Source organism: Cnephaeus nilssonii, assembly GCF_951640355.1.
Source record: "Cnephaeus nilssonii genome assembly, chromosome: 5".
In the NCBI taxonomy this organism is placed as follows: domain Eukaryota; kingdom Metazoa; phylum Chordata; class Mammalia; order Chiroptera; family Vespertilionidae; genus Cnephaeus; species Cnephaeus nilssonii.
The window spans coordinates 47,090,578-47,113,349 of record NC_137076.1 but is presented as its reverse complement, the minus strand read 5'-3'; the positions used below and the strand labels follow the sequence as shown (position 1 = coordinate 47,113,349).

Genomic DNA, 22,772 nt, shown 5'->3' with positions numbered 1-22,772 from the left:
GCAACCTGTCCATACTTTATTGTAAAGAATGAAGATACTTGCCACCTCTCCTGAAGTATTAGATTACTCCTTTTATTCTAGATGTATGGATCAGAGATGAGCATGTGATTGAATTAGGGCCAATTAGAAATCTTTTGAACAGGCTAAGATCCCAGAGGGTGGTATCTCCTCTTTAAGATAAAATTTAAGTCTAGAGTAACCTGAAAAAATTCTTGCTGCTGGTTGGAAAGACTACTGCAGAAAACAATAAGGCCAACAATAAGGAAAACAGTTTGAGAGTAAAAAAAATTATAATGACATGGATGAGTACCTGAAAACAGCCATGCCTAAAGCCAGAATCAACCCTGGTTTCTGAGTTACAAGGCCAGATATTCTGTGCGGTATAAAGCTAGTTTCATTGTGGCTAATGTTATATCTATCATAATCTACACTAACACTTCCCAAAACCATTCTATCTATTCTTACATTTTCTAGCAACTACACACATCCCTGGAATTTCCTTCCTACAAATGTTTCACACAAACCTTGGTCAGGAGTTTGTCTCTCTCCTCTTTCCCACTAGTATCTATCCTTTAATTGTTAGATAAAGTGAACATCCCCCCACATGTATGCCAACAAGCACAAACCCTGTTCTTAAGGAAGAGAAAAAGATATAGCAAGAGGAATTCAAGGAGCATTTTCATATTAATAATTTTGTCTTTTCTTGAAAGAATTGCTTAAAATATAATATTGTTTTCAGCCATAATTACCATTAGCTATTCATAATAAATTCAGTGTGGAAATAAGAAAGATACATTGCATATTAATAAATAATTTTGAGTAAAATAAATACAAAAATACTGGTATGAACAATCATTTATGTCTATGTATTTTCTATGTATTTATGCACATTCATATGGGTATATAGTAAATATATGTCACCTATGCTAAAATGTTTTAACACATTTGTCATCTGTAGTTTAACAGAGTTAGCTTTTTTCTGGATAAGAACGTGTTAATTTTAATTTTTCAGTAGAACCTAAATTACTATGATTTTTTTGTGTGAACTTTTGCAGGTAAATTTTTAAAACAATGTAAAATAGGACCAAGCAACCACATAGGTATAGCCATAGAAATTAACATGTGTGGCTTTGTGATATATATGGAACAAATTGCTTAGACAGAAAAGTAATCCATTAGTCCCTGAGCATTCTCATGTGTGCCCTGTAATTCCACATCCATTATGTATATTAAGCAGTAGGACATCAAACATTTATCTTACTTATATGCCATATTCCTGTTGGTATGCTGAAATCAAGGAATGTTACTTATATCTAAAGTATGACATCAATATTTGTTTTCTCCATAGTGTCATTATTATAATTTTAATGTATTTATAATTGTATTTGCAAGGACAGAAATCTAATTGTTTTAAATAATGATAAGAACAAGTGAATTTATCATTGAACTTGTCTCAGGAAACCAACCAAAGGCATAATGTAGACCTATACATAAAATGCAGGTAGGGATAGGAACCAGGATCCATGGACTCAAAAAATAACCTGATAGTATTTTCTTTTTCACTGTCCATTCCTTCAGCAGAAAGATGCCCATGCTCTGTACAGTATAGAAGCTCTGACAAACCCACATTCCTCAATTTTAAATGTTAGAATTCCTCAACCACATACAGAAACCATCTAGTAGAGTATCCATTTCAACTTCAAATTAGAGATAAGGAAAATTCTAAACAACAGAATGTGGCTTGGGTATCCTTCCCCTTAATTAAATTAACTATAGTCAAGGTGTGTGCATTCTTATTTGAAGGCCTTTGTGAAGCATCACATATCCACTGCTATTAAAGGATTAAAGGAGTCCATTTGCCTGCATGTATCAAAGCCCAATCAAACAAGATAAGGAGTTTGTAGTCTAGAAAGTAAGGGTTTATTAATTGAAGAAACAGCATACAGCCCAGAGTCATAGGTTAGCCAGTGCTCAAAACCTGGCTACCCAATGGCTTCCAGGAGATGGGTTTCATAAGGGGGAAATCATTAATCAATTTAGCTAAAGGAGTTAGAGTTGTGGGCTTACTGATTGGTTGGAGCCAGGATAGGGACTAGATTATCATTGTATCAGGTTCTGATATCCACCGTGGCATTGTTCTGTCTGGTTTCATGAGGGTGTGGGCCTTAGGGTCATTAAGCTTTCCTGGATGTGGGGCTGAAACACAGCTAGAGTCAAGATGATTTCTTTAGCTTGACCAAACTCTGTTTCTTTGGTCAACAGACCTCAGGCTATTCTTAAGATATTTTGATGCTGACCAGAATCTGATGTCCTAAGGGCTTAATGATTAAGGAATGGAGTGGGCAGACAGAAAAGAGAAAGGGTCATGTGAAAAAAATGGCGTTTCTGCACAGTTACACTGTTCTTAAATTAAATTGTACAGACCAGGTCATATGGTAGTAAAAACAAAACAATAAGATAAACGTATTTCCTATTTTTGGTAGGCTGAAATAGAGGTTCCCCTCTAAAGGTTCAAAATTAATTGCAGAGTTCAAAATTCAAACATTAGTTACAATTGTATGTAAAAAATCACAGTTCAAACACTTGCTCCTCTTTTCAGATGTGTACATATACTAAAACACTTTGAGGATTCCACAGAAGTTATGCTAGCATGATTAATAGTCAGCTGTGAGGATTTTCTTTTACTTACTGTAAATTTTTAATAAAAGGAATTTTAAGTTTAAAATGAAAACAATCAAACATCAAAGAATGGATCTTCTCAGGTGCTCTTCCAAATTATTGAGGAGAATGGATCTTCTCAGGTGCTCTTCCAAATTATCGAGGCACCATTCAGTTACAGTTCACAATATTTCAGCAAATATACCTCGATCCCCCTTTCTATCTCTAAGCCTCTCCTGCATATGGGGTCTATGGCTCTCATGTATGTGGGGTTCCCATACATATGTATGTATTAAACTGGATTATTTTCTCTTTTCTCTTATGAATCTGTTTCACGTCTATTTGATTATTAGAACCTTGAAGGTAAAGGAGAGTTTCCTTGTGCTCCAAAATGTTAATTTATTGTGATCAGAGGAGTACTTCTTTGAAGGTGAGTACAGGAAAGCAACTTTTCCTCTGCCTTCTTGTGTCCCATACCTGGGGGCCTGACAAAGACAGATTAATAGGAGAAAAAGGCTTGTATATATGCATACTGTGCACAGTGGAGCCAACTAAGAGTAGCGGGCTGGTTAAATGAGTCAAGTTAGAACTTTACATACCTAGTGAAATAGGAAAAAGGGAAGGTGAAGAAATAAATAAAAGGTTTGTTTAGGAAAGACCAACAATGGATTTTTAGGAGAACACGGGAAGAGAAAGTTTCTATAAACTTTGCCTCTGTAGGTTAATGATCTTTTAATCTTCTCCAGGTTTTTATGATAATGAAACTAAAACATGGGTGTTTGAGTCCAAGTTTGTTATCTCAAATCAAAAACGATGTCCTGGATAAAAACAGTTAGCAAAACCAAAGTTTATTGAGTGAAGCCAGTCCAGGAAAAGGTGCAGCTGGGGTTCCAAGAGCAGGCCAGTGTCCAGAGCTTCCTTTCCATGTTACAGTGGGGTGTTGAAGTCTATTAGTCCTTCTGTAGAGTCCCACACGGCCATAAGCCACGTGGGCACAGGAGAGCATGCCTCCTATCATCAACCCAGGAATCTAGCATTTCTGGGAGAGTGAGAGAGGAGGAAGTGTGCACTTTTTAATTTAGGCTGTGGATACAGGCTTGTTACCTCCTGATTGGTCTTTCCAAAGAATTCTATCTTAGCAACATCCTTGGGATTGGTTTATATGTTTTATTGCCTTGTGATTGGTTATCTGCAAGTTGCTTATCTTAGCAACAATCCATACATTTAAAGTTTGTCTTTCACACATTCCCTTCTTTCCACGCCCAGCTGAGTTGCCTTAGCAGTTCCGCTTAGCTGTTTCCCTGGTTTTACTTCCTACCCCTCCCCATGGTCCAGATTCCTGACTACCTAGCTTCCCTCGGTCTCTTCAGTAGGTTTATTCTTGTTTTTATTCCTGGAAGTGGACGTGCCTTGAAGAGGAAATTTCTGGCAGCCTGATTTTAGTCAGGTAAAGTAAACTCAGAGAAGGCTTCTTTCCACATCTGTTGACTCTCAAATGTATTTATTTTAAATCTTCATACCAACTCTGAGATTCCTAGGAGGTCTTCACAGAAATAAATGACAAACATAGTTAGAGGCATATTAAAAATTTTAAGAAATATTTTGAGCAAAAATTGAATCTGATTGTTAGGTACAGCTAGGGTGGGGCCTGCCCTGGGGTCCTGAACAGGGGTCAGACCAATATTGCCTTCAGACCTCCTCTCAGCCAGCAGACCGCCAGCAGGCAGGTTCAGAGCAGTTTCTTGGCTCAAGTTCAGAAGAATACAAAATGACCTCAAATGACAATGTGATCTTATTAGAGTACTGAACTAATTATAATAAAATTTGCATTTTGATCTTGACCCCACCCCCTCTGGGTTTTCTGTATGCATTATGGGTAAGGGCATGCCTAGAAGAAATTATATTTTCTGTCAATCATCCCTGAATGCAAATGAAAGTCTCCACCCAGAAAATCCCTCTTTAAAACCCAGGAATTTGGGGCCAGGCTCTCTCTCTACTGGCTGGCTCCTCCTCATTTTGATTATAAAAACCTTATAACCAAAGTTCTCAGAAAAAGTGGAAATCAAGGAAAATCATTTTGATATCTGATATACAACATATACATCATTAGGATATTCCTTTCCTTATATAACATGTTAGTAAACTCTATTTTATTTAATCAATTTTTTATTTCTCAACATTGGACATTTTTCTGCTCCAACCTACCAATGGTATCATATTTTAATCAACCGCTATACAGTAATGATGAAGTGCACCAATGTTTTATGTGACAGATTTTCTTATGTAATTTTTCTCAGAGGTAAAATTTATACCCTAATTATGGAAATTTTATACAATTATTTTTTCTGAATATCTATATATGTATATATCACTTTAAAAATATATATATATATACACACACATATATATACACATATATTTCATTTAACAATTGGTACAATTTGGTGATTTGTTTTTCTTTTTATATCTATAGTTATAAAAGGGTAATATGCTAATTAGACTGGAAGAACTTCTGGACATCCTTCCAGAAAAAGCCATGGTGGCGGGGCCAAGGCAGAGGAAGTTAGGGGCGATCAGGCCAGGAGGGGAGGGCAGTTCGGGGCGAGCAGGCTGGCAGGGGGGGTATTTGGGGGCGATCAGGCTGGTGGGGGGGCAGTTGGAGGTGATCAGGCCATCAGGGGGGGCATTTGGGGGCAATAAGACCAGCAGACAGAGTTGTTAGGGGTGATCAGGTATGCAGGCAGGTGAGCAGTTAGGAGCCAGTGATCCTGGATTGCAAGAGGGATATCCGACTGCCAGTTTAGGCCCAATCCCTGGACTCGGACATTCCCCGAGGGGTCCCAGATTGGAGAGGGTGCAGGCCGGGGCTGAGGGACACCCCCACCCCGTGCACGAATTTCATGCACCGGGCCACTAGTGTGTGTATATATTTATATTTTTTTTTTCTTTATTGATTAAGGTATTACATATGTGTCCCTATCCCCCCATCAGTCCCTCACCTCCCCACTCATGCCTTCACTCCCCTAGTGTCTGTGTCCATTGGATATGCTTATATGCATGCATACAAGTCCTTTGGTTGATCTATCTCCCTTTCCCCCACCCTCCCCTGCCTTCCCTCTGAGGTTTGATGGTCTGATCAATGCTTCTCTGTCTCTGGATCTGTTTTTGTTCATTAGTTTATGTTGTTCATTATATTCTACAAGTGAGTTAAATTTTTGGCATACAACATCAACTACTGTATCAAGCATTCACTTATTAAAATTTAGAGAGGGAGGGATAGGGAGAGAGAGATAGAAACATCAATGATGAGAGAGAATCATTGATTCACTTCCTCTTGCACACTCCCTACTGGGGATCAAGCTGGAAATCTGGGCATGTGCCCTGACGGAATTGAACTTTGACCTCCTGATTCATAGGTTGAGGTTCAACCACTGGGCCACACCATCTGAGCAAGGACTCTGCTTCTTAATCCATTTTTGAATAACTAAACATTTTGTTTTCCTTTTTGGAAACTTGTGGAAAATTCTCTTTGTTTTCAATATTTTAAAAGTATTTTAATTTTACAATGTGTCATGGTATGAGTCTATTCTATTTCATTTTTCTGGGCACTGGGTGGACTCTCTGAATTTGGTAATTCATGCCCTTTAGTTCTGGTAAATATTTTCATAATTTTATTAATTATTATTAATTATTTCCTACCATCTGTTTTTCTTTCCTCTTCATCTGGACCTTCTATTATTTGAACTTCAGAATTCTGGAAATGATATCTATGTTGTTTTATATTTTCCTTCTGATATGTTACCATTTTTTCTATTTAAGTGTTTTCTGTAATATTTTTTTAATCTTTATTGCCCAGACTTCCTGTTGAAGTTTTCACTTAGCTATCAGATTTTTAAATTCCAGTAGTTCTTTTTAGTTTTTATAAAGGATCTTCTTATTCTTATTTTAGGGATTAACTATTATCTTTATTTCTACGTGGATATAAATTGCTATTTTTCTTCCTGCATATCCTCATTTTACATTGGTTTTCATCTGTTTGATTATTTTAACCTTATTTTCCATTTTGGACAGTTTACCCAGGTGTTCAGTTAATATTGACTTTCTGCTTTTTATTAAGAGCAGGAGCATAAAATATCTGACTTTGAATTCCTGAGCACTGGGTAAGGTTTTCGGTTGTAAACTTCACTGTGGGTGACCTGGGTGGATCACTTTTAAGGAACTCTCAATATTAGGTTACACATTTCCCAGAGAAGAGTTTGAATCACCTGCTCAAAGTCTATGCCTATGACTGTCAACAAGTTTGCAGGATTCTGGGATGGAATGCACTGGGGAAGAGAACTGCTCCTCATGCATTCAGTATTCAGCATTCTTCAGAACTGAGCTCCAGCTTTTACCAGGGTTGTGCAGTGGAGGGGATCTAGTAATTTAACAACTTCTCATACAATTTTCAGCATGCCTCTATATGTTAAAATCACCATCATTCTCATGTCTTGAAGTACTTGGTATTGCTAAGTTATGTTTTTTGTTTGTTTGATTTTTGCAATCTGTGCATTAAATGAGGTTTTTGAGATTGCCTACTGAATTTTGAGATTAGGGCTACTAAGTCAGTTGCCACTTAGCCGTATGCTTTCAAACTTCCAATACTTTGTTTTCTTTCTCCAGTTCTCCTGATTCTTGTGTATATCTTTTAAAATATTATTTGGTGGTTTTGAAAGATTTAAGCAGGGAGCAAAATGATGTTCATGTATTCAGTATGCCAAAATAATTTTAAAATATTGAAAACAAAGCAGAAGTGCATTTCGGAAAATGTAAGTACATTAATGTCTATACACAGCAATAAACTTACACATACTTAGATTATGTATATTATATATACATAAACTGGCAGTCAGACATCTCCCGAGTGATGCATGCAGGTGTGTAAAATACATGTGAAAGAAACTTAAAAAAAAATATTTTTATTGATTTCAAAGAGGAAGGGAGAGGGAGAGAGAGAGAGAAACGTCAATGATCAGAGACAATCATTGATTGGCTGCCTCCCACATTCCCCACACTGGGGATAGAGCCCGCAACTTGGACATGTGCCCTGACCTGGGAATTCAATGGTGACCTCTTGGTTCATAGGTCGATGCTCAACCACTGAGCCAGGCTGGCCGGGCTGTAAAAGAACCTTTATTGCTTTCTTAATTCCTACAGTACCCCAAAGTAACAACTATCAGTAAACTTTAATCTATATTTCATTAAAGGACGCTGTCTGTTGGGGAAGGTAGTTTCTTTTTTTGTTTCTTTCTTTTTTCTTAAAGTTCAGGGAGGGTCTTTAAGTCTATGCATTTCTCATAAGACTATTTGTGAAGGATGTGCAGGTTTATCCTATTTGTTGCCATTAGAACTAGTGAAAAATGTATGAAGAAAAATTGTTAATTGGATAAAAGTTGAATATAAGGAAACTAATACAGGGCAAAAAAGACTGAAAGTTATAAGCAAATGAGACAGAATGCGATACCCAGAAGCTTGAAAAAAAAAGTCCTCCTCTTCTCTAGAAGAGTTCCATGAACAGTCCAACCTTTGCTTACCTCTTCCTGGTAATAGAGAGATGGTTCTGACTATGTAGCTCTAGATGTCTATCAGAATTTTGCTAACAGGGTCACATTCAGTGACCACCAACTTCCTTAGTTCTGTGAGGACAGTCATTGGTCATCAGATACATATGAAGCAGCATAGGATTTCCTTTCTCAGAAAGACATCATGAGGTGGTTGGCCTTGTTGTACACTCCTTGTTGAGGAAAGGCAGGGAGTTCTGCCCACTGAATCTGTGTTCCCAAGAACAGAGAATAAATTGGAAACAAAAATTCTCTGGGAATCGAAATTGAGAGGAATGACTAGTCTTCAAAGTTTTCTTTCCCTACTACCTTGATGTTCTCATTCTTCTCTTTAGTGACCTCTTACAAATCCCCTGCTGGAGCTCTTGTGCCAAATACAATCATTAAGTAAGAACTGGAAGAGTTGTCACTTTCACTACTTGTTAAGTTGACAACATGCACTGGAAATGCCCTACAATAGAAGGAATGTGGTAATGAGCTATAGAGTTAAATGGCTGGCCACATTTTGTTTAAGAAAATTTTAAACATAATGATTATTTTCTATAAAATATCACCAAAATGGTACCAAACTATTGAGGGTTCGGTACAGTTTGTGGGCTAACTTAGCATATTATATAATGTTTCAATGGGTTTTAAATAGCACATGAATTTTGGATTGTAATTCCTTTGGAAATCCCTACATTTTTGGGTTTATTAGAATGAAATTAAATAACAACAATATTGATCTTTGTAATAGCTAACATTAATGTTGCAGTTGTTACCTGACATGTACTATTTTAAGGGCTTTACATGTATTTAAATACATTTTTATAAATATATATCTTTATTGATTTCAGAGAGGAAGGGAGAAGGAGAGAGAGAAAAAAACATCAATGGTGAGAGAGAATATTGATGGGCTGCTTCCTGCATGCCCCACGCAGAGGATGGAGCCCACAACCTGGGCATGTGCCCTGACTGGGAATCGGACCTTGACCTCCCGGTTCATAGGTCGATGCTCAACCACTAAGCTATGCTGGCCGGGCTACAGGTGTTAATTTGTAATAACTATTTAAGAACAGTTTTATTACCATCTAGATTTTACAGATGAGAAAACTAAAGCAAAAAGAAACCAAGTAAACTTCCAAGATTACACAACCAGTTACTGATGGAGCCAGGTTTTAAACCCAGGCATTAGAATTCTAGCTCCAATGCTCCTAACCACTAGTGAGCAAATGAGAGTTTTCAAAGTTACCATTTATTTTATAACTAAGGATGAAGGTGCTCCCAGTCCCTTTGAAAAAACTTTCCCAAAGGCTAAGTTGCTGTATTTTCAACTATTCCTTCCTTGTTTTTCTTACCATTCACTTATATCTTCATTCATTATTTTACGTAGATGGTTGTCACATTCAGATTCCCAGACTTTCTACTAAGTTCAAGTTTTATATTTACAATTTTCTATAATACACATCTCCCGTGTATTCCACCAGAATTATAAAAATTAATAGGAACAAAATTCAGGCAGAATAGTATTGTGGTTAATTACTCAAACAAACATGAGTTTGAAGCCTAGAACTATCACTTGCCAATTATGTTACCTAGGACATGACAAGAAAACACATTTAGCTAGTTTCCTCATTATTTGTAAAACAGGAAACAAATAGCACTTATTTCAAATGATTGTTATAAAGATCAAAGTAGAAAAATGCTTAAGAAAATGCTTTAGTCAGCATACACAAATGCAAGTTATTATTAGAAGGGAAGCTTGGTTTAGAGATGTTTTCTTATTGTCCACATCAGAGCTGCCACTCAAAGAGGTAACTATATAGAAAAATATGTATATTGCTGCTGCTTTTTAGTAATTAAAAAGTATGTGGTAAGTAATTATTTTAAAATAGAATCTTTAAAAAGAGATACAACAGGTTTTGTTAGCTTTCCTTTATTGGAACAGTAATAAGGATTGCCTTACTAAATTAGGAAGTTATCACTCTGAAACACCTTGTAAGGGTACTATTAAAAATGACATCAGAATTGAGTTTTATGGGACATAGAATATTGCTCTCATGTCCTCCCATTCTCTTCCCTTTCCAATCAAGTTTCATCTGTCAAAATCTTAATCATTTTTTTAAAAAAAACTGATCAGATCTGACTTCCATTAGGAATATTATATTACTTTTCCTCAATATAAATGTCTTTTTTCCTCTAAAATTCACATACCTTTGTATCTTCCATGTTACTGTATTACCTTATAAAATATTTATTTTAATTATCTCAGATTTCTACTAAAATATAATGCCCTTCGGAGCCTAAGCAAATGACGTGTATCTTAGTATGTAGGTGATTACTTTTATATAGGGAGTTCTATAGCATAACCTGTACATCCAAGAAGGCAATGATGGATAGAGGACCAAAACAAGAATAGTCAAAAGTTAATCAACTCCACAAAATATCAGCTTGATGGGATCTGGTGGCCCTGCAACCTTAAAGGCATAATGAGAGAAACCACTGGAAAGGAGCTTCAATGCCAGATATGTTGGCAGGTAGGGAGAGTGAGGTGCCAAGATCATCAAATAACTTCTACATTAAGACCAAAACCTGTCACATCTGCTTGCCAACAATGTAAAGTAGAAGGTAATATTATTATTTAAGCAAATTATACATGATATAAAAGTTTAGAGAAGGTAATCATATGAAAATTAAAACATTTATAATAATGTGTCTATGTATTATAGTGTGTTGTTTTGCTCAAACATGAGTTTGAAACTTGTTGAGAGTTTATCAATGGTTCAAAAATAACCCAAAGCTAGTGATGGGAAGAACACCAGTATCAAAATACTCAGAATGCTGAGAAGGAAATTAAGCAACAACATTGATAAAATAATCTTTTAAAATAACAGAAAAAGCTTTATTTTGGTTAAGCAATGAATTAAAAATATTGATTCCAAATATGTAGACATCATAAACATGGAATAACTTGAAAAACCAAGTTGGCTTTTTAGAAAGTGACAAACAATGGAGTGACAAAATGTTTGTAGAGCTACAAAATAGAGATAAATCAATAAAACCAAAAACCTAGAAATCATAGCAGGACATAGGCTAAATGAGATTTTAAATACATATACAGATGTTCCCTGACTAACAATGGTTCAACCTATAGTTTTTTGACCTTACAAAAGTGAGAAGCATTTAGTAGAAAATGTATTCAAATTTTGATATTTTCCTGAACTTGCACATGTGGTACAATCCTAATATGTAAAAACCCAGGGTCCGTAACATCCAAAATGACCGAAGGCTCAACCAACCAGAAGTCAGTGCTATTGAGGGGGCTGCAGATCAGGCCAGAAGAGAGGCATGGAGAGAGAAGCAGGGTCTGATCCATAGCCTCTGTGGCAGCTGTTGATCAGCCTCTGCCTCTCTCTTTTGCTCCAGGCCTGGCCAGTAGCCACGTCTCTCTTTCTCTTGGGCCTCTGCTGGGGCTGCTGATCAGCCCCACCTCTCTTATCAGGCCCCTTGTTAGGCCCAGAGACTCTGACTGGCATAGAAACCGACCAATCAGAACCTAATCTGGGTGAACTGTGAGGAGCTAATGGCTGCCTAGGAGGCAGAGCTTTTGATGCTGACTGGCATAGAAACTGATCAATCAGAACCTAAATTGTGTGAAGTGCAAAGAGCCAATGGCTGCCTAGGAGGCGGAGTTTTTGACGCTGACTGGCATAGGAACTGACCAATCAGAACCTAATCTGGGTGAACTGCGAAGGCAGAGCCTAAGGTGGGGAATGAGGAGGGGCTATAAGGGCAACAGCTGTTTGGTGTAAGGTGTAAGAAAGCGGTTCAATTTTTTAATGACCAGTTTGGCAGTATAGTGCATATGGCTGGCTATCAGTCCAGATATAGGGATTATGTATTTTTGTCTGCCAAGAGCATCTCCTCCTGATGAAAACGGCTTTCCCCCCCATTTAAGCAATCCTATCCTATATAATCTATCTATACTACTAAAAGGGTAATATGCTAATTAGACCGAGTCGAATGGCCATCTTCCGGACATCTGACTTTGTTACCGACAAAGCCATGGTGGTGGGGCCAAGGCAGAGGCCATTAGGAGCAATCAGGCGGACAGGGGAGGTCAGTTGGGGGCAAGATCAGGCCTACAGGGGCGGGCATTTAGGGCAAGATCAGGCCGGTAGGGGAGGGCATTTGGGGGTGACATCAGGCTGGCAGGGTAGAGCCATTGGGAGTGAGATCAGGCTGGCAGGGAATGGCAGTTGGGAGCAACCAGGTCAGCAGGGGAGGGCAGTTAGGGGTGATCAGGCAGGCAGGCAGGTGAGCAGTTAGGATCCAGCGGTCCCAGATTGCGAGAGAGATGTCTGACCACCGGTTTAGGCCCAATCCCACAGGACATCCTAAACTGATGGTCGGACATCCCCCAAGGATTCCCAATTGGAGAGGGTGCAGGCTGGGCTGAGGGAACCCCCCGCGCCCCCATGTACGAATTTTGTGCACCTGGCCACTAGTGCTCCCAGGGGTAAACAATGGATACTCTAAAGCAGGCGTCCTCAAACGACGGCCCACGGGCCACATGCGGGTGTTTTTGCCGTTTTGTTTCTTTACTTCAAAATAAGATATGTGCAGTGTGCATAGGAATTTGTTCATAGTTTTTTTTTAAACTATAGTCTGGCCCTCCAATGGTCTGAGGGACAGTGAACTGGCCCCCTGTTTAAAAAGTTTGAGGACCCCTGCTCTAAACTGAGTGTACTATGTAACCCCATTTTTTTGTATGTTGTGGTTTGTGATTTTGCATCCTATTTTATCTGCAAAACACCTATCTGTGTCTGCTGCTTCAGGTCAGAAGAGGAAGGAATTATTCTTGGGATGGAACTCATTCTGATTTCTACTTTATGTCTGTATGATTTAACTACTCTAAGCTCACATAATGGAAATTATACTGTAGTTATCCTTTTGTGACTGGTGTATGGACCTCTCTATAGTTACCTCTCCATTTTGCTTTAACCTATTAATGCTAAAAAATTAATAATGTCTATTAATTTAAAAAAGGCATTAAATGATTCTCTTTCATAAAGAAAAATATTTTTTCAAGAGAAATAAAGCATATTAAAATAATTTATTTAAATAGATTTTAAAATTAAAGTGGTTAAATTCTAAAGCAGTATTCTTCTTTGAACAGTCATTTGATCCTATAATAATAACAGAAATTGCTATGTTTTCATCTCTCTCTTGATTCCCTATTAGCCATATGGCTGTTCTGACTCAAACAATCAGCATTATAATGAATCTGAAGATTGTCTAGCCAAATCTACCCTTCTATGACAATGTTTGATTTTTACTTATAATTTTTATTTTGCTATTTAACATTTTTATTATTGTTTGAAAATATCTCTATTATTTGAGAATATCTATTGCTTTAAATTTTAATAAGAAATAATATATTTTTAAAGTTTTGGATTTATTTCAAAGCCTAAAATATTTTAAGTCTCACAGATAATTTAGTATATGTCTTTCAACTGATTGCATAGAGTTATATAAAATGAAGTAATTTACTTTTACTTAGTTACTAAGTAAAATTATCAAATGACATTTCTTTGGTTTCCAACCCATTTCTCTGATCTTAATAAATCTCACAGGTAATGAAAGTATTTTTACTAGCTAAGTGTGTAACCACAAGTACCAGTTCCGTTGTCATAATTAAATTATAATCCTGCAGTTGAGAATAAATAATAAAGAAGTAACTGTTGCCATATAGGATAGTGATCTGATCTCAAATTATCTAACTTTTTGAAATGACACATTAAAAATCATCTTCATTGGCAAACATTTATTTGCAGTAAACAGAAAATATAATTTGGATGGGTGAAATTGAACTGAATCCCCGACCTTTATAAATGCCTTTTTAAAATTACTTTTTAAAAATATAAATCTGATGGCAGCATAACATGCAATTGCTTGCAGAAGTCTAATGGATTGTCTGAAATAAGATGGCGAAGAAGATTCCAAATTCACTGAGCTACAGATATTGTACCATGCAAATTGTCTTTCAGTAATGGCCCACTGGGGAACTTTTAGGAAGGCAGCCTTGTTTTGACAGATACAAAATAGCATCAGACAATGCATGTCCCAATCAGCAAAGGTCATGAAAGGATCATACTGTGCTCAGTCTTCTGCAGGCAGTGATGTATTTACTTGAACTCAGCCAGTTGTCATGAAGTCTGTGAGGACTGAATGTGTTTTGTTAGAGTTTGCAGTGTGTAACAGGTATTCGTGTGTTAGAGTTACTGTAGAATTTCACACTTTTGCATATGTGCATACCAAAATGTTACCAAAATATTATACTTATTTATAAATCAAAATATATAATAATATAAATGGAACCTCTTTTCTTATATTTTCTTTTCTTTTGCAAATGAGGGATAATCTTATGTAGTGGATACTTTTTGAACAATTCAGGTGTATTATTTGGAAACACACAATTTAATACTCCTGTAAATATATTCCAGTAGATGTGATAAAAACTAGAGTTGTCAAAAGCTGTTTTTTATTTATTCCAATGCTTTTAAGTCAATATATTTGACATTCCAAATTCATAGTAAATGATAATTCTTAATAATAGTAACTGTATTTGTTAAACACATACTCTATGCCAGGCATTTTCATTGCATCATCTCCCATTCTCCTCTCAACCACCATATGATACTATGATTATTGTTACTATCTCCATTTTATTTACTCTTCTAAATAATACATGTAGTGTTTCTTTCTTTTTTATTAGTGTTTTTAAAAAATGTATTTTTATTGATTTTAGAGAGGAAGAGAAAGAAACATCAATGATGAGACAGAATCATGGAGCTGATGCCTCCTGCACACTCCACATTAGGGACTGAGCATGCAATCTGGGCATGTGCCCTGACCAAGAACCAAACTGTGACCTCCTAGTTCATAGGTCAAAGCTCAATCCCTGAGCCATACAGCTAAGCCATGTAGAGTTTCTTTGTGTTCTAGTTAGATGGGGAAACAGAGGCTTGGTTATTTGAACTAATTATCTATAATCACACTTGTAGTGACAATTGGAATACAAATAAAAGACTGATTTGAAAGTTCACTTTTGTAGATATTAACCTGATACAAAAATAAAAGATGAAAAAAATCTTAGGAAAAAGAGCAATTAAAAAATCTAAGTTAAAAATAATGTTGCATGTAGTATAGCTGGGATTACTTATAGAATATGTAAATATTTAAAATAGAGAATTATGAGTATGTGGTTGTTTAATGTAGATGAACTTTAAATATTAGGCATTCTAGAGAAAGTTTACTAAATATATTTCTCAGACATTAGCTTCTATTAGAAAACTGTGCTTTGAAAAGCAATGATTTTATTATTTACTAGAGGCCTGGTTCACGGATTCGTGCACTGGTGAGGTCCCTTGGCCTAGCCTGTGCCCTCTCAGAATCTGGGACCCCTAGGGGGATGTCAGTGAATCGGTTTTGGCCTGATCCCCACAGGCCAGTTAGAGGGACCCCACTGGTGCATGAATCTGTGCACCAGGCCTCTAGTATGCATATAAGATCTTTGGTTAATTTCTTCCTGCCCTCCCCACTTCCCTCTGAGATTCATTAGTCTGTTTCATGTTTTCATGACTGTGGTTTCTGCTCCTGCATTGAGCGTCTGCCCCCTGGTGGTCAGTGTGCATCACAGCTACTGGCCGGTCAGCTGGTTGCTTAGGCATATATATATATATATATATATATATATATATATATATATATATATTTATTGAATTTATTTGGGTTATATTGATTAATAAAATTATATAGGTTTTAGGTGTACAATTTTGTAACACATTATCTGTATAATGTATTGTGTGTTTACTAACTCAAGTCAAGTGTCCTTCCATCACCATTTATCCCCCCTTTGCCCTCTTCTACCTCCCCCCACCTCCCTTTCCCTTTGATAATCACTATCCTGTTGTCTATGTCTGTGAGTTTTGTTTTTTGGGGGGGGTTTCGCTTTGCGTAATCCCTTTACTTAAAAAGGACAAGTATTCTTAAATGAAATGATTGTTTGGATGAACGTAAATATAAATATGGGTGATTTATTAGTTGCTTCTCATTTTACTGTTTGAATATCAGGCTCAGTTGAGATCAAACAAATATGAAGTGGAAAAGCAGACTGTAATCTGCTAACCTCAGACCAGAAATCTGTTGTTTTTTTAAACAGTACTTACATTTTTACTTTACTACTATATATTTTTATGAGATGACACCTAAAATAACTTGGCATTCTATATCAAGTATGTGTATTACCACTATAATCATTAGAGGTAGTTGACTCATCAAAATCTGGTTCTTCCCTTCCTCTGCTGTTACTGTTTTAAATTCAGCATCAGTTTGTTTCATACTGAACTCCATTCCTCAAACATCACCTCAACTGTGACATGGCATTGTCTATGAGGTCTTACCTGTACTATCTGTAGAATTACATAGAATTATTTTACTTTATGACATGATCTCTGTCATCTTTTAATGTTACAGATTTGTTTTTTTCATTTCATTTTTTCATTTAATTTTTAGATGAATTAAAGGTGATTTTTTAAAACTACAGTTTACTTTCAATATTATTTTGTATTGGTTTCAGATGTACAAATTAATGGTTAGATAGTCATATACTTTATAGTATTCCCCTTGATATTTCCAGGACCCACCTGGCACTCTGCATAGTTATCACACTATGATTTACTATATTCCCTATGCTTTATATCCCCGTGACTATTTTGTAACTACCAATTTGCACTTCTTAATTGTTTGTCTTAAATCTGTTTGAGGAATTTCTGTGAAGCTCTGAAGGTATAAAAATTATAAAATGAAGTACTTGTTAAATATATAGTACTTTTATGGGAACAAATATGATTTTATCAACGTATGAGATAGCAGGATATAAGTTCATGATTAAAATTCACTTAATGTAATATCTGAGTGAATGTATACAAAATAATTTTTTGTTGTGTTGATAAGATTAAATTTATTTGATCTCATCTGAAACTTTAGTTCAGCATTACTCATGGATAATTACTGTCAGAAAGGATATGTCTAGTTATTTCATTTACATAACACGAGTTTTCTTTTAGATTACATATGAATTAATTAAATTTTCTTTAATTGTACCAGCTACATGTAACTCACAACTTACAGCTAGTGTAAATAGTTCATTAACTTCTACAAAATAGCCAATATTCTAATACTACAAGTCTCTGAACTAGAGTATAGGCATTAAGAGCAAAAATTAAGATGAGAGAATCTGGGAAAGATACTCAATCTAGATATAACAAAAATGACTTCATTTTACAACAGAGCATTCCTCACCAAAAAGGAAATTAATTGTAATGTTCCAGTTAGCCACCTTAATTTGTGACTAAAATATATAATGACCAGATTCTCTTGATAAACATTAAACTCAATGATAATAAAAGAAATTGTTTCTTTATAAATCTTAAACTCTTTACTTGATAGCAAGAAAATTTTGATTAGTAAATAAAGAAAATATAAGATATAAAATTATACAAAATACAATTATGTGAGTCAAATTTCTGAGTTATGGAATTTGAACACTATAAACATTACATCAACCACAGGCATACATATTGGTATAAGGATGAGGAAAAGGATTTTCCAAATTGAAATTGGTCATTACATTATACTTATGATTGACATAAGTTTAGACTTTCTTTTTTACATTGAACATTAAAAAGTAATAATATTAACAAAAAGTACTAATATTACAGAAGCAAAATTTGCTCCATATAATTTTTTCATACATTTTTATCATTTCTATTAAATACTTGGATTATTTTACATGATTTATTCATATTGTTTATTTAACAAGCTGAAAATATACACTAAGTATCTATAATGATTAATGTAATTTAAGTTTATAACTTCTCAAATATTTTCTCTCCTTTTTGCAATACATAGGTGTCATTGATGTTAAATATCCTATCTAATAAAAGAGTAATATGCAAATTGACCATCACTCCAACACACAAAATAGCTGCCATGTGGTCAAAGATGGCTGCCCCCATGTGGACACAAGATGGCTATCACAAGATGGCCAGCAGGGGAGGGCAGTTGGAAGGGACCAGGCCTGCAAGGAAGGGCAGTTAGGGGTGACTAGGCTGGCAGAGGAGAGAAGTTGGGGGGGACCAGGCCTGCAGGACAGGGCAGTTAGGGGTGACCAGGCCTGCAGGGGAGGGCAGTTAGGGGCAAACAGGCTGGCAGGGGAGCAGTTAAACATCAATCAGGCTGGCAGGGGAGTGGTTAGGGGGTGATCAGGCTGAAAGGCAGAAGCGGTTAGGAGCAATCAGGAAGGCAGGCAGGTGAGCAGTTGGGAGCCAGCAGTCCTGGATGGTGAGAGGGATTCCAGATTGGAGAGGGTGCAGGCTGGGCTGAGGGACACACACCCCGTGCACGAATTTCGTGCACCGGGCCTCTAGTACATATATATTTGTGCATGTATGCATGTGTATATACATATTATATCTGTGTGCATATGTATATATGCGTGTGTGTGTGTGTGTGTGTGTGTGTGTGTGTGTGTGTGTGTATAATGACCTTTAGAATTTTCTAATAAGTTCTCAAAGGAGAAAATCCAGTTCCGGCTATAAAAGCATGGGGATTAAAGTTTGATTTTAGTATAAGATTGCTGGATCCATCTATCTATACTTTTCTTCTGCCAGTGGAGATTATTAGAGTGACTAAGTAAAAAACGTTTTGATTTATCCATGATTTATTAATTCAGTCATGAATTGTATAAGTGATTGTCTGGTGGCAAAGGTCAAAACAAGAAATGATCAGCTGTCAGAATCTACCAAGAAGTTTTTCAAGGCACTATTTTTCATTCCTATCTCCTATTTCCTGCCTTATATGCATATATTTTATTTCCCCTATCCAGAAATCTGCTAATGTAAAAGTTGACATTTATTAAATATTTACAGTGTGCTAAGGATGTGCTTTCTGTAGTATTTTGTACAACTCTAGGAGATGGTCTACACTATTTTCCCCTTTTTACAGATGGACAGTTAGGCCCAGAGAATTAGTTTTTTCCAAGGATGTAAAGCAAATAATTGGTAGAGCCAAGACTCGAACTCAGGCAGTTTAACTTTGGAAACCTGTTCTAAGGACCATACTACTCATAGAGGGGGGAGAAGAAAGCTCAAGGAGAGAAGGAGAGAGAGGGAAGAATGTTGAGAGTATTCGGAAAGGGCTCATCTGCCAGTTCTGTGCCCCTTCTCCACTGAGTGCAACAGCTGAACCCTGATTAGACTGTATTTCTCTTAGACAATTTCTTTTTCATTTGAAACTTTGACAGGGATATATTATTTGGACATATGAATCAAAATGATTTTCTATTTTTTATCCTCAGGATTCCATATTCAGGAAGGCCCTTTGGTATCTTGTGAAAATAAATACTGTGGTTTGGGAAGGCACTGTGTAATCAGCAGAGAGACAGGGCAAGCAGAATGTGCCTGCATGAACCTTTGCAAACGGCACTACAAACCTGTGTGTGGATCTGATGGAGAATTCTATGCAAACCACTGTGAAGTGCACAGAGCTGCTTGCCTGAAGAAACAAAAGATCACCATTGTTCACAATGAAGACTGCTTCTTCAAAGGTAAATGCAGGGTGAACCTAAATTGTCACCCCTCTCTGGTTTGTTTTTTTTTTCTCTTCTCTCAACTAGTGCCTTTAAGTTTAAACTAACTCAATTTTATATCAGCAAATGTCTGAAAAAGGAAAGAAAAAAAGACGTGAGCTTATTTACACCAGTAAGCAGCAAGTGAATAGAAATGTACAAGGATACAATTCTGAATCTCAGTTATGACAACAAAGCTGGCCAAAATATGACTCAAAATTTAATATAGCTTATAGCATTGCACCATATGGCTTCCCAATCATGCAGTTATCTTACAGACACAGGGTGGCTGGCCAATTCAGTCAACAGGCCAAATCCAGCCGGTGAGAAGCACCTGGAGTGGAACTGAGGGAATAGTGAATGCCAAGTCACGCTGTGATAACATCTCATTTCCCCCTGATTAAAAAGCATGCTTTCATTTGTACTACATAATTCAAATGGTATCAAACCCATAGATGACTACTGAAATAATTGTGAATAACTCATGCTAAACTTATTTAGTAAATCTGAGATGGCCATAATTTAAAATTTTAAAGTGTTGGTATTTATTTTCATGGTAGGTACTGCTGAATTAGTAATATGACAATTATTTTAACATGCTATATAAATAAATCATTGAACATTTTAAAATGAGTTGTTTACTTGTAAACTTATTTGATTTATTGTTTTTGTACTGGAGAAATTATTTGTTTGTTAATAGTCATAAGGCAGACTAAAATTCTAAAGTCTTAAATATATTATGTATTTAAAACATTAATGCATTATTTAAATACTAGAGGCCCAGTGCATGAAAATTTGTGCACTGCGGGGGCAGGGGTGGGGAGGGTTCCTCAGCCCGCCCTGCACCCTCTTGCAGTCTGGGACCCCTTAGAGGATATCCACCTGTCAGCTTAGGCCCAATCCTGGCAGTCAGACATCCCTCTGGCAGTCCGGGAGCCCTCAGGAGATGTCCACCTGCCAGCTCAGATATCCTTAGCGCTGCCAAGGAGGTGGGAGAGGCTCCCGCCACCGCCATTGCGCTTGCAGCCTTCAGCCCGGATTGTGGCTGAGCAGAGCTCCCCATGTGGGAGTGCACTGACCACCAGGGGGCAGCTCCTGCATTGAGTGCCTGCCCTGTGGTGGTCAGTGCATATCATGGTGACCAGTTAGTCCTGGTCATTCCGCATTTAGGGTCAATTTGCATATTACCCTTTTATTGTATAGGATATATAAACTTTATTATTTGAATAGGCCAGTGATCAATCTGATTATGAATCTTTGGTTCCATGTCCTAGTTTCCAGACTATCCCTGAACCATATTTATGCATACAAACTTGTTGGATGTTTTTTTTTTTTTAATATATTTTATTGATTTTTTACAGAGAGGAAGAGAGGGATAGAGAGTTAGAAACATCGATCAGCTGCCTCTTGCACACCTCCTACTGGGGATGTGCCCGCAACCAAGGTACATGCCCTTGACTGGAATCGAACCTGGGACCTTTCAGTCCGCAGGCCGACGCTCTATCCACTGAGCCAAACCGGTTTCGGCTGGATGTTTTAATTTTAGTTTACATTCATGTTTCAAATATGTTACTACACTTTCTTTGCTCACCAATTACGGTAAAATATTAAAATTTGTCCTTTTTTAATTTTGGTAGGACACATAGAGTATTATTTCCCAGGTGATGAGAAAAATTATACATAGCTTTTAAATGATACAAATGAAATGCTGTATAGTGATTGTGGCTACTAGCAGCCCTCTGATATAAATGAAGAAAAAATATTAGAATAGTCTCCTTACCAGTATGACCTGTGTGCACCTTTACTACATGTTCTGAGAATTTTATGATATTAAATTTTCTTCCTTAACAGAAATAAGAGCAGCTACTTTGGTTTTAAGTTCAATTTATTCCCCTCTTCTATCAAATCTGTTTTACAAATAACTAAAATTGATTCCATTAACATTCTGCTTTAAAGCTCATAAAAGAGTATTTTTTTCTGTAATTTGGACCTGAGATGATACAGTGAGAATTTTTCTATTCCACTGATGTATAATATCATAAAACTATGTAAATATATGCTATTAAGTTAATTTAGAGTCATATTCTCCAGCTGAGGTTTTGTCCAGCCGACACTAAAGAACAGATTATATGGAAATATATGGTATTAAGTATCATGTGGGAAAAAACCTGGTGTATTTAATGTTCTGCTTTATTTCTGGATGCTTAGGCATAATGCAACTCATATGTAAATCAGCATGGAGGCACATGAACTGGATACAGCTGAAAATGTTGCCTTCCTTATGAGTTTATAGACAATAGTTTTAAGAACTTTGGTCCTTCACATGTATACTAAACATAGTTATAAGATTTACGATTGCTTCCAAATACGTTCTCATTATATATAATATTAAAATTTCTTTTATTTTTGGGGGGTTAGTTAGCACATTTCCCAGGTCACAGAATTTGTCATCTGCTGTTTGTTGGTTTATTTATTTTGATGTTTTGCCTAACATGTCACTCATAAAAGGGCTTACTTTCAGCAGAACTTAAGTAATATAGAAGAAACAATAAATTGCCTGTCTTTGTGTGTATAATTGTCCAAGTTTTGGACATAAAAGAAGATTCTGTATAACTGAAGGCCTGGCATTGTTGTGATGGCTAAAATGAATTCTTGTGACTGTGAATAATATTTTATGTGGAATTTCAGCTATTTATAGTTTCTAATAATGGTATAAAGGAAGAAGCGAATCAAGTTTTATTGGAATAAGCCACAGCCATTTGTTTAGGAATTATTTCGTGGGGATTTTGCACTATAAAAGAAGAGTTGAGTAGTTGCAACAGCAAGAGTGTGGCCAGCAAAGC

At 36.5% G+C, this 22,772-nt stretch overlaps 1 protein-coding gene across 3 annotated transcripts in view; it reads left to right on the top strand.

Moving 5' to 3' along the window:
* Nucleotides 1-22,772, top strand: part of FSTL5 (follistatin like 5) — a gene marked incomplete at both ends in the record, with an annotated part of 536,981 nt that overhangs the window by 125,893 nt on the left and 388,316 nt on the right. For all 3 annotated transcript variants that reach the window (XM_079773039.1, XM_079773038.1, XM_079773037.1), the window contains one exon: nucleotides 19,660-19,908. In XM_079773039.1, coding sequence (XP_079629165.1) covers nucleotides 19,660-19,908 — 249 coding nt within the window. The remainder of the gene's footprint in view (nucleotides 1-19,659; nucleotides 19,909-22,772) is intronic.